Source organism: Onychostruthus taczanowskii, unplaced genomic scaffold (genome assembly GCF_017590055.1).
Source record: "Onychostruthus taczanowskii isolate IOZ18803 unplaced genomic scaffold, ASM1759005v1 scaffold52, whole genome shotgun sequence".
Classification (NCBI taxonomy): Eukaryota; Metazoa; Chordata; class Aves; order Passeriformes; family Passeridae; genus Onychostruthus; species Onychostruthus taczanowskii.
The window spans coordinates 5,401,439-5,413,780 of record NW_024502791.1 but is presented as its reverse complement, the minus strand read 5'-3'; the positions used below and the strand labels follow the sequence as shown (position 1 = coordinate 5,413,780).

Sequence of the window (12,342 nt, the reverse complement as noted above, 5' to 3'; positions counted from 1 at the left end):
TACCACTGCCAGCCAGCACCATTGCCATCTGTATTTAGTCTGAAATTCAGCCAGTTGGTTTTCATCCAGTTCCACATCTCTGCCAGACACTGAGAAATTGAGGAAGTAGTTCATGTCCTCTGAGAAGGTCTACATCAGAGCAGCCTGGAGTAGAGGCTCATTGTCCTTTCTCTGGGTCACATTGAGCAAGAGCAATTAAAAACCTGGAATCCCACACTTGGGAGTTTCCAAGGAGAGGCAACGCCTACCTCAGAATGCCAACCTTCACATACTGAAGTCAGGGAGAGGGTCATTTTAAGGAAACTTGTTTAATGAAGCAGTGCTGAGAGCTCATCTCCTGCTGATCTTGCCCCAGCTGATGTAGGATCAATGGCACCAGCCTGCTAAATACTGCTGTCCTCTCCCAGTTAGAAACACAAGCAGCTCTGAGCCAAACCAGAGCAATATACTGTGTTGGCTTTTCTCAGGAAATGTTGTAGGACAAATAAAAGGGGTGCTGGGAGTATAAGAAAGCACCTGGTTAGACAGTCAGAAGGGAACATGTGCTGCGTATGTGCGTTTCAAATTTGTCATCTTAAAATCTTAAATGTCCACTAGGAAGATAATTCAGAGTAGTAAAAAAAATTAATATTAATACTGTGATAATTTTGTAGACACACTCTGCTGAGTACAGGAAGGAAAGGTCTAACTGAACTCCTGGAAGTGGCAATTCCTGCCTTGCTTAGTATCTGTGTGAGGATGTTCTTTCTTGTCCTAAATTAAATGCAGATGGTTTTAGGTGTCATTCTACTCATAGGTCACCTCCAGAGTTGCTTGATATATGAGGCTCTGCTTCCTGATTTAGTTTTGTCTGGCCACCAAAGTTAACTCATGTCTTTACATTTCGTGCTTCTAAAGAGCAGGAATGGTTCTACCAAATCAGAACAATGGGCTGTTGTTTCTTTAGTTTGATAGACTAGTAGTGTCCTCATTCAAGATTCTTAAAATATCCTCTTCTTTTCAATGCCTTACTTAATACAAATCCAGATAGAATTTGTAAGCATCTCAAAGATCTAGTCAGACTTAAAATCCCAGGAGGCATTTAATCATTTACATGATTGTGGCAAAAGAGAAGTATAGAATATAAGAATTTTTCTATGTGCTTCTTTTTATTTTTAATAATTTCTTTTTTGATGCTTAAAGAAATTTGGTTTTAATCTCTGGTGCTTTATTTATTCCTGATCTGAGCAGGTCTGAAGCTGCAACCTAGTAGAAGTTGCACTCATTTTCACCAGGGTGAATAGCATCAATGGCTATTTTTTTTTCATTTCTTTTGAGCACAAGCCAATTCTAGTTGGAAATCTGTCTCAGTGGTTTTGCTTCTGCTAATCTCAGATAGATATGGTTTAAAAATTACTGATGATAATTTCATTGTTGCTGATTCACTATAAAACATTTTTCTATTTTGTAAAATATTTAAGCATTTTACTTTGAGATCTGAGATATATGCTGGTTTTGTACATTACAGTTATATTCGTGTAACTGTATAGTAACCCTTATATACAGTTATATAAGGATTATGTTCTTAATCAAGACAAACGTGTTCTCCTATATTTCCATGTGTCCATGCTTTTTTACTGTTACAAAGGAACTTTATACAGATATACCACTATTAAACAGGTTCAACCTTACCAGTATTTAAAACAGTATAGTTCTTGTGTAAATGGAAAACTATATCCTTGAAGGCTTAGGCTGAGTGGTGAATGTACTTTGAAGCTCTCTGCACAGGTAGAGTCATACTCTTTGAACTGTAGTGAAACCCATGCACATGCCAGGACCCCTTGACTCTGGTGTCCTACAGCATTCATGAGAAAGAGCCTGTGGAGGGATCTGAAACATGAGAGAGCTTTGGCACAGTCCAGTGAGGCTCACAGTCTCTGGATGGTTACCAGAGCTTCTGATGCCCCTGTGCACCATCTACATGTAACCAGAAGTGCCTGATTACAGTTATTTTTGGTGGAAGTTAACATCTTAATTAGATTTGATCTCAAGTGATTTTCTAAGGTCCTGTGCAGTGTATCTTGCATTATGCGACTAGAAATATGATTCGGATACCATGGGCTGCGAGAGCCTGGCACTGTTGTTATTATTACTGAGTCCAATACTTTATTGGAATTACTATATATTTGAAGGGACTTCAGATTGTTTTTCTTAACAAAGAAAGAGTTAATTCTTTTTGTACTAAATAAATACCAGATGTTTGGTAACTATTAGGGGTTTGTTGTTGTTGCAGAATTTATTCCCCAGGCTTTTGGAATGCCTCTGTCTCAAGTGATTGCTAATGACCGGGCCTACAAGCTCAAGCAAGACTCTCAGAGAGAAGAGCAAAAAGATGTTTCAGATTTTGTGGCCTTTCTCTTGCCATTTGGAACTAAAAGACAGAACAAAGAACTTTCCAGCAGTAACTCATCTCTCAGCTCCACCTCAGAAACACCGAATGAATCCACTTCTCCTAACACACCTGAGCCAGCACCACGAGCAAGGAGGCGTGTAAGTAGACACATCACAGGGGGGTGTGATTGTAGGTCCAGAGGGTCTAGCTGGACCAGGAAAAACCTGTTGTGTGTGTGGACTGTGGAATACTTTTTGTTCAAATAGTGGGTTTTTTTTCAGGTGGAAGTCAGCCTCATCAGTGTTAGAAAACTCTTAACTGTAGTGGAAATCTTCTTTTGCTGATGCTGTTGGGAAGAGGTCATACAGACCCTGTGAGTCTGTAACAGATCGCAAAGAGGCAGAGAGATTATCTAGAAGTCTTCCTGTTTGTTCCCTTTATCTACCTCCTTCTGTCTAACTCATTCAGATTTAACAAATTCCATCTGTCTTTAACCTAATTTTTTCAGCAGTTTTAAAGTCTAAACCTATGTGTTTGATATTTATAGGTATACTTATCTTAATCTAGCTCTAACTTGTCCCTTATAGGGATTAATAGTCAGATTTATTATCAAGTTATCTAACTTGATAATAAGTCTGACTATTAATCCCTATCCTTATGTTAATAAAAATCCTAATGGTCTAACCCATGTCATATCCTCCGTGGTAAGTAAGGAGTTGTCAGACTAGATTTGTACCAGGGTCTTTGAAGGATGTTTCTGCATGCAGGCTAGGAAGATGCCTTTGACATCAAAACACAGAGTGGAGGGTTTGGGTTGAATATTAATCTATATGTGAAATTGATCATTTTTTAGCATAAATCTGTTCCTTGTAAGTAAATTTTATGCTCTGAACTTTCTAGTTCTACAGTTGATAATATTTTTTCTTTTGTTACTGTGGAATAGAGGTTGTAGACTTTCCTGCTTTTTAATTTCATTTGCAATGGAGGGAGAAAAATATTGCATAATAAAATACTTTGAATAAAACCCCTTTTAAGAAACCTGAGCAAGAATTAAGGTACAAGAACAGACTCTGGAAAAGAAAGTATATTCTTAAGAACCTCACCTTCTTTCTTCCTTAGGATAAAACCTGCTTCATAGAAATTCTCTGTTGGGCTCTTCCAACCAGGGATTAAGAGGGGTAGAACTGGAGTAAATTGCAAACTGAGAGAAGGAAGAAGGAGGGTCATGGGGCTCTTTGTTTGTCTAGCTGCCAGCTGAAGCTTGAAGTGTCTGTATTCTGTCTGCAGAACTGAAAGCATGATGTTTGCAGTCTTGTATACTCATCAATGCACATCTGTTGGTATGTGCAAACCATATGGACAGGCATTTGTATTCACATGAAAGTGCAAAGTTACTTGACTAAGTGTAATGAGAAATCCATTAACTTCTTTCAGAATTTGGCAGTCAGTGACAAAAAGTAAAGCTTCACTGTATTTACTCATTGGCTTCAGAACCTTTTTTCATAGGAGAGAAAGATAACTTATGTGTCCAGAAGTGACTTGTCTGCTGTTCTTTTCAGAAAGATTTGATTATAAGATTTCTGACATATATTTGACCAGTGAGCAAGCAGAAGAACATGGATATGGTACATCCACAGAGATCCATCAGGACCAAGTTCCTAGAAGCTGAGGGAGGGTTTTGGTTGTTTTGTTTGTTTGGATAGTTGGGGATTTTTTTGCCAATACTGGCATTGCCGCTTCCGGAGTGCAGAATTGGAGCCTTTATTCCATGGAAGCTGAGGGAGGGTTTTGGTTGTTTTGTTTGTTTGGATAGTTGGGGATTTTTTGCCAATACTGGCATTGCAGGAGTGCAGAATTGGAGCCTTTAGTCCATAGAGAATGCAGTAGGAAATGCTTCACCTACAGAGAAGTAAGAGTAGACTAAGGTGGGCAGTATGACATGAGGGAGCTGGCATTTTCTCTAGGGAATGAACTTAGCTAATGAATTTCATGAATTTTCAATTATTTAACATAAATATCAGCTCATGTCCCATATCTTGTCTGTCTTTATAATTCTGTTTATCAGTGCACTTACTCCTCTGCCCTGAGCTTATTTAGGAGATGGTAAGGAAGCCTCCACTTATCTTTTATCTCTTGAGCATCATTGCACTATTTTGAACTGAAAAATGCTTACAAAAAAAAGAAGAAATTATTTGTTAGTACATGCAACTGATACAACCAATTTATCACAAAAATGCTGCACAGACACCTGGAGTGCAGTCCTCTTAAACTTAAACTGAAGGAATTGTTTACCATTGCACCATTCACTTCTTTGCAACTGTGTGGTTCACTTTTGTGTATTTCAAACACAAAAGTGAGTCTTTAAGCACTCAGCTGAGACTTTCAATAAGAGGCAGAAGAAAGTAATGCTGGCTGCAGAGCTCAGGGTGTGAATGCTGTGGTTCCCTCTCCAACAGCTTGACAAAAATCATTGTTGCTGCATTTTCTGTGTAGGATTTTTGCCCAGCAGTTGGAAGTTGAATCTTTAAGCTTGACTTTCCTTCATGTTTCTGTGTGCTTAGCTTAAGACTTCCCTAGTGTATTTAGGTTTTGAACCTGTCATGGGGGAGCAGGGGCTGGTGTCCATTATGTGCAAAGGTAATGCCTGGTAGATGGAACTTGATTTTCCTTAGCTGCTGGGCATGGCAGTGTGTGTGTTACTGGACCTGGAGCGGTGGGCAGTGGTGTGCAGTCTCCTCCTCCTCTGTTCCTCAGCAGTCGGAGAGGTCTGGCTGAGTTTGAGCTGGATTTGTGGAGTATGTTGGTAACATTTTCTTGTGCACTTTGTAAAATCAGAGCTGGCCTGGACTTGGTATTGCCAAGCCATGGCTTCAGTCACTGAACTCAAGGTCACTCTTCCTAAAGCCAGCTGAGTGTGCCAGTTAATCCACAATTTTGATAAAATGCCCAAGGACCATGTTGAACTGACTGTATTTGCCTCTATTTTAGGGATCTGAATCCAATTTAAGTGACTCTGGTAGTGATTCATGAGGCGAGGATGCTTTGCAGACAGGAAAGGACCAGGAAAGGCAGGGTATAAAGGCTGGCACCTGTCACACAGGGGCTGCAGTGGTGAGGGTGGGGTTAGGATTTTCTGCCAATTTATTTATTTGATGTTTTGAATGCCAAACTCTTAAATAAAATCAAAATATCATTCAGTTGGAATTTTACACACATGGATCATAGCCAGAGGTTCTTGTTTGGTCTGGAGGGGTTTTTTGTTTGTGTTTTTGTTTCCTGTTGGCAGGAAATGGTAATAGGAATCAAGCAGATGTACTTTTGAGAGACATCAGAAATAAAGGTCAAAAGTTGCATTCTAAAGGATCTAGTAATTGTTTATAGTAATGTGGGTAGAAAAAAAAAACCTAAGAGCTTCACTGTGCTTCATTTATACATCTACCATGACTTACAAGAAACAGAACTATACCTGATAAATGGGTTTTTTTAGGTATTATGAACTAGAAATTTGTCAATGAGTTTGAAATCTTGGTGGACTTTTTGTGAGTTTTGCCTATGAGTTGAAAATCTTCATAAAGTTCAGTTGGCTAGGCTGATGGAACAAAATACTTTTAGAGCTTTGAATTCCCCTATAAGCAATTGTACAGTAGAGTTCTGACTAGCAGTCTATAAATTGCCTGTCAGCTTTTAACAAACTATAGTTGTCAGAAAAGTTTTGAGTAGGAATTTACATTTTCATTATTATTTCTTAGGTTGACATGTTGCATCCCTGTACAGTACATTTTATGTTATGGTAAAATTTATGCTTTGTTTCAGAAAGAAAGAAAATAGTTTACAACAGACATTTTTAATGGGAATAAAACCTGAATTTTTTTCTTTGTGTTTTATTATTATTATTATTGTAAGACTACCTGTACCCTAGAATGTTTTTGCCTCATAGCCTTAATAAGACTTGAGAGAAGTGGTAATTTTGAAGTGACACTAATCTTGTGCTTTGAAAAAAAGTCTTGTTTTTGAAGTGTGAAAATTGAAACATGCCAGAAACCTCTGGCTGCTTGTGCTGCTTTATCCTTAACAGACTGCTTGAACTTCTGCACCTTGCTGTAATTGAAACCTGGATTTCAAAGCTTTCATTGGAACTTCAATGATTTTAAAGTATTAAGATATTTGAAATAGAATTATTTAAAAAATGTTGCACCTCAACTTGTCTGGTGTATCTTTATTCTGTGATGGAGTGGGATTATTTCAAACTCCACAGATGTATGTATTTGTGATATTAACTGTTAACTGTACGTGATATATGGTTGTAAATAATTTTGCATAAGTTTCACTGATACAATGGTCCAAGCTACAGAAGAAGTAGGCAATAAGATTTAAAAATATCTATATATCTCCATGCACACGAATATGGTACTTCTGAGGTGCACCCACAGACCATGCTTCATCCTTGCCCTGCAGAATGTGCACGCTTACATCAGTAAAAGGATGGAGTGAAGGAGTGGAAAGCATTTCAATTTTCAATGTTTTAATTTGTATTTGTTGTAATATGAGAAGAATAATGTTGGTACCATAGTGAATTTTCGTATCCATTACATTGGTATTATAACTTCATTAATTTATAAAAATGTTGTAGCTAAAGGTATTTTTATATTAGTTTGTTTAAAATGCAGGTAGGCAAAAGTCTTTGTTCTATGTCCTGCGATGCTGAGATTTCCCCAGCCCTACTGATTGTTCATGTGTGTGTATTTTACAGGGTGCAATGTCTGTGGATTCTATCACAGATCTTGATGACAATCACTCAAGATTGTTGGAGGCTCTCCAGCTCTCTTTGCCAGCAGAAGCCCAGAGCAAGAAAGAAAAGGCAAGAGATAAGAAACTAAGCCTGAACCCTATTTACAGGCAGGTTCCCCGGCTTGTAGATAGTTGCTGCCAGCACTTGGAAAAGCATGGTAAGAATATTTTGTTTTCCCAGGAGTGGCAGATGTATTTTTACTATAATATAAATAAATGCCTATTTTGAGAAGTAAGTATATGCAAGGACATCTTTGAAAGCTAGACATTTTCCCTCCTGTTTTGCCTCTTGCTAAAAATACTGTCTCACAAGTAATTACGTACATGATAGCTTCCCAAACTGAAGATCTATGCTACGAGCTTGTAAACTGGCCCATAGAGCACAGGGATAGAGCCTTTTTTTGGAGGTCACCCATCTTGTACTGGGGTGCTCAGCTCTGCAGAAACAGCTCTTCACACCCCACAGGTTTACCTTTACCTTCAGAATAAAAAGTCTGAAATGTGCCTGTCAGTCTGGAGTCATTCACAGCCAGTGGATCTTAAGGTGTGAGATCTAGATTAACTATTTATACTGTAAGACTTTTGATATTTGAAGATGGGGGTTCAGAATAAGAAAGGATTCCATGCAAAATATATATTAAGCTCCAAGTAGCCTCTTCCTGTTCACTGCAAGGTTTGAAGGCTGAATACTCAGATTGGCTTGATTCCTCCTGACCAGCCTGAGGCTCAGGCCTGCTCTCTCCAAAGGAAATTAAAGACTCCTGCCAGTATTCTTCCTATGTGTTCATGTTTGTCCAGACACAAGCCTCCCACAGCTTTACATAATCCAGAAACAATAGTCAATCTAGGTATCTGCTCACCATCTCTGCCAATGTATCTTAGGCTTGTAAAGTTTTTTAATGATAATTGAAATAACTTGGCCACAGCAAGATGGAACTATCATGTGGCCAGATAATCAGCAAACCATAAAATAATGGTGATTGTAACAGCAAATGATGTATTTGATGCTAATTTCACCAGCAAGAAATCATTTACTAACTCTGAATGAAAGGCTTTTGCAAGATGAGGGACTGCAATTTAAACAATAGTGCTGAGCTTTCACAATTCATAACTGATAACTATCTTCCTTACAAATGTATCAAGGAACACTGCAAAAGATAGTTACTGTTAGTCTTTTACAGAGATTAGATACCATGGCTGACAAGTAAGTATGGGATGATTAAATTTGAGATGAATGACTTTCACCCCTTTAAGCAAAGGTAGCTGAGCATAAAAGTATCTGAGTCAGCCAAAAATGCCATCCAGCTGAGCATCATTTGGATACTGTGATTTTATGTCACCTGATCATCTGTGATAAATTTTTAAATCCTTTTAATGCACTGTCATAACAAAGTTCTTTTCCATATTATGCTCTTTATGGAAATATTTCCTTTACATTGAAGTTTTCTTTTAAAGGAAATTTATGATGAGTTATTGTGCTTTGTTTAAGAGTAAACTATAATATACCACAGTCCAATAATCTGATATAATCTGGGGCAAATTCTTCAATTTTAAATTTTATCTACTTTCCACAAGACAGTCATTGGCACTGAGAGAAACCTAAAAATGGTAGAAGATGGACACTGTAGCAACATCATTCCAGGCTATATAATGGACCAAATTGCTGATTCTGAAAATACTTTCCTATATGCATAAGTCCTTTTTCAGCAACAAATCACCAGCAGTTTCTAATGACTGCTTTAAAGGACAATTCTGAGCATTAAACATGGTTATGTTTTTAGACGTTAGAGTACCTCTCCTTGTTCACCTTCCCTATTTTCCCTGGGTTCACATCCCAGAGATATAAAGGCCTGGCTTTCTGTAGACCTGCAGTGTAGAAAAAACACTGTATGTCCATGTAGGAATGGGTAAGCAGCCTGCAGGTTTTGCCCAGTGTGTGTAATCTCCATCTCAGATGATTCCCTGCCAGTGTTCCTGGGTTTACTAAATGGTAGTCCATCAATATTAACCAGAGAGAGAAGATATAAAAAGAGGTGTTATGTTGCGACTAAAAACTACAAAGCAGAATCCTATCTGAATTTCTCTGGTGAAGATCTGCAACTCCAAATACTGTTCAAGGTGACACATCTCCAGCAAGCAAGTGTAGCCTAATGGCTGTCAAAAGGCATTTGTTTCACAAGGTAATTTTACACTTCCTGTATGTCAGTAGAGATTAGAGTTGCAGACTAACCCTTGTTAGACCATAAGCTTCCAAGCTTATAGATCATTTCATCCGTTTTGCAAAACTTTATAACCATGTAAAATTATATTATATACACAGGCCCTCAAGGCTCTAAAATTTCCACTCACATTGTCATTGCTGAAGACCATGTCACCTCTCAAATTTTTCAGGTCCTGTTAGTCTGCAAGATGTGGTCATTCAAGAACCATATTATAATTTTTTGTATTTGTAGTGGATTTCTACAGGGCTAGAAGAAGGTTTGAACTGATTTCTTATGAAATGGCAGGCAACACCAATTTCCTAGTCACATTAAGTCTAAATGACACACTTCTGCACTTTGCCTAAAGTACCACAATGCTTCTTTATAGCTTTCCCTTTATGTAATAGCTGTTCCTACCTTATAAACTGCACACAACTCCCTGTTGAAGTTCTTCCCTCTCATAGTGTGCCTGAGTGCCCTATTTATGTACCTTTGAAGGGGACTCTCAACTTTGTCATGACAGGAACTTTAGAGCCAGTGAGTTAGCCCAAATACCAGCTTCATCCTGTATCCAAATACACAGCTCAATGCCCACATATTTAGTTGTTTTACTGCCTTTTCCTTTGGTGTCAGTCCTGGAAGTTACACCTCCAAGCCCTGAGCAGTGCCTCAGTCTCTGCATACCTCTGCTCCTCACAGCAGTGGCACATCCAAAGTGGCATCACAAGAAATGTCACAGAGATGCCATTTTGCAGATTAAGTGTGATCCTTAAAAACCACAGTGGATGGCTTCTTATTCACAACCAAATCTTGCCTCAACATGGTAAGTAGATGTGGAGAAATATGTTGCTTTTCTTTTAATTTATTCTTATAAGTACACATGTAGGTCAGAATGCTTTGGTTCAATGCAATTTTCAGGAGAAAATGAAACAATAAAATAGTGCTATGATGTGTTTCACTTGCAGGTCTCCAGACAGTAGGAATATTCAGAGTTGGAAGCTCAAAAAAGAGAGTAAGACAGGTGAGTGGATATGGATATGGATATGGATTTCTTTCATCAGCCATAATACAAACAAATCGGATTCCTTTTGTTGTTATTTCTTTCCCATCTGTAGCACGGTGAAATTTAGGCTTTCTGGGTCAGTGACTTCACTGTTTTTTTGATGGCTCATAAAAGGCTATTTCCAGTATCTTTTACATCTGGTGAAAACCTTGTCAGGTTCTCAGCAGGTTAACAGTCTCTGTATGTTTTGCTCTGGAAAAGTAGCACAGGGTTGGAGATCCAAATAAACTACAGTGAAGAAATTTTCCAAAGGTCACACTGCAGGGGAAAAAAAATCTTGGCTGTTCGTTTCATCTCAGAAACAGCTGAAGCTCCCAAAGTAAGCTCAAACTGTAAATCTTCTTTGGAAAACTCATGGTGTGAGAAAACATGCAAGTACAGAACAATCTCTTTGACCCTAAGATTGCTGCTCCCAAATATCACCTTTCTTTTACCCCTGCTGGACTTCAAGGTCAGAGCAGACCCTTCCAAGTTTTAGACTCAGCCAAATTATGAAAAAGCAAAGATTGTGTGCAGTTAGCTTCCAGAGATAAAGTCAAATGTGGGTGTTAGTTCCTAGGTATACCTACCTGCACTGTTATTCCCAGAAGCTGGGAATACATGTTAAACTCGAGCAGTGTTTGCATGATGCATAAGGAGGGGATAAAAAGATGCAGGAAAATGTCCCTCCCAGAAAGACCAAAAACATCAAACAGAAAAAAAAAGCAAAAGAAAGCTTCACTGCATCTGATCCTACAGTTTATAGTTCTTTGCAAAGACTTGCAAAAACTTCATAGTGTAATGTTTTATCATTCTGGAAAGTTACCTTGAATAGCTAAACTGAATTGATTTTGGCTGGTAGGACAGTATAGCCTACTGAATTATAGCTCATTCTCCAGTACATTCCATTCCTGAGTCGCTGGTGTTACACTAGGCAAACAAACATCTGCAGAGGCAGTTTTCAGATCAACACAGAACTAGATAAAGTATTGAAGTTGTCTCACATTTGCATTGCAAGCTTCAATGTCAAAATGTACATAATCATTTAGGGGTAGGTACAATTGCATCATACATCTGGGGAAAAAGCAGAGAGCTTCTATAATTCACTTGTGAACTAAGCCTTACTCTGAACATTAATGACTTTCTCCACTTTTTGTTCTACATTGTTTTCAGAAGGTGAGGAAATAAAGAGATTAAGGTTATCTATGTTTTTTATTACATGGACTAATTTATTGAACTAGGTAAACTGATATATTTCATTACACAACAAGGACGCATCAGTATGGCCCTTGTAGTTACAGTAATAAATGCTGTCAACATGAACACATGGGAAAGTCTTGATTCAATTAAAATTCCATTCATTTTCTGAACCGTAGAAAACCAAACCCAGCACTCAGATTTTGGTGTGCTTTTGCAGCTGTTCATTAGTTTTTCTTGTGTAGAAAGTAAGCATATTTTGTTTTCCTTCCTTCCCCAGTTAGAAAATGTCCTGTTTCAACTGTAGTTTGTTGCAGTAAATACATAAGTAAGTAGATGCGTGTGCCAGCGGTGTTTTTGATTGGAGAGCAGGAAGAGAAAACCTAGAACACATGCATCTCTTGCAAGCTTCCTCCTTCATGTTCAGTGAGGTGTAGGACAGAGATTCCCACACTCATGTTGACTCAGGGTGGTAGATCTGGTGCATCAGGATGCCAGGTACCATCTTGTGTCCGGAGCTGATGCTCGAGCAGAACATTGTTGCTAAGCTTGGGACGGGCAGCCCTTGATGCTGGTGACACTGGCAACATTGCTGGGCCTGGTGACATGGTGGCAGCTTCAACACTGAGGATGAAGAGTGAAATAGCTGGAGCTCTGCTCTCCTATCCCCTGTTCCAGCACAGATGTCCTCATCTCTCATGTCATAAGATTCAGTGGATGCTGTAGTTCACCACCTGTATCTT

General features: G+C 38.6%; 1 protein-coding gene across 2 annotated transcripts in view; it reads left to right on the top strand.

Moving 5' to 3' along the window:
* The window catches only part of ARHGAP6 (Rho GTPase activating protein 6), a 159,476-nt gene that overhangs the window by 125,137 nt on the left and 21,997 nt on the right, over positions 1–12,342 (top strand). For both annotated transcript variants that reach the window (XM_041416566.1, XM_041416567.1), the window contains exons 4-6: positions 2,273–2,529; positions 7,122–7,317; positions 10,326–10,381. In XM_041416566.1, coding sequence (XP_041272500.1) covers positions 2,273–2,529; positions 7,122–7,317; positions 10,326–10,381 — 509 coding nt within the window. The remainder of the gene's footprint in view (positions 1–2,272; positions 2,530–7,121; positions 7,318–10,325; positions 10,382–12,342) is intronic.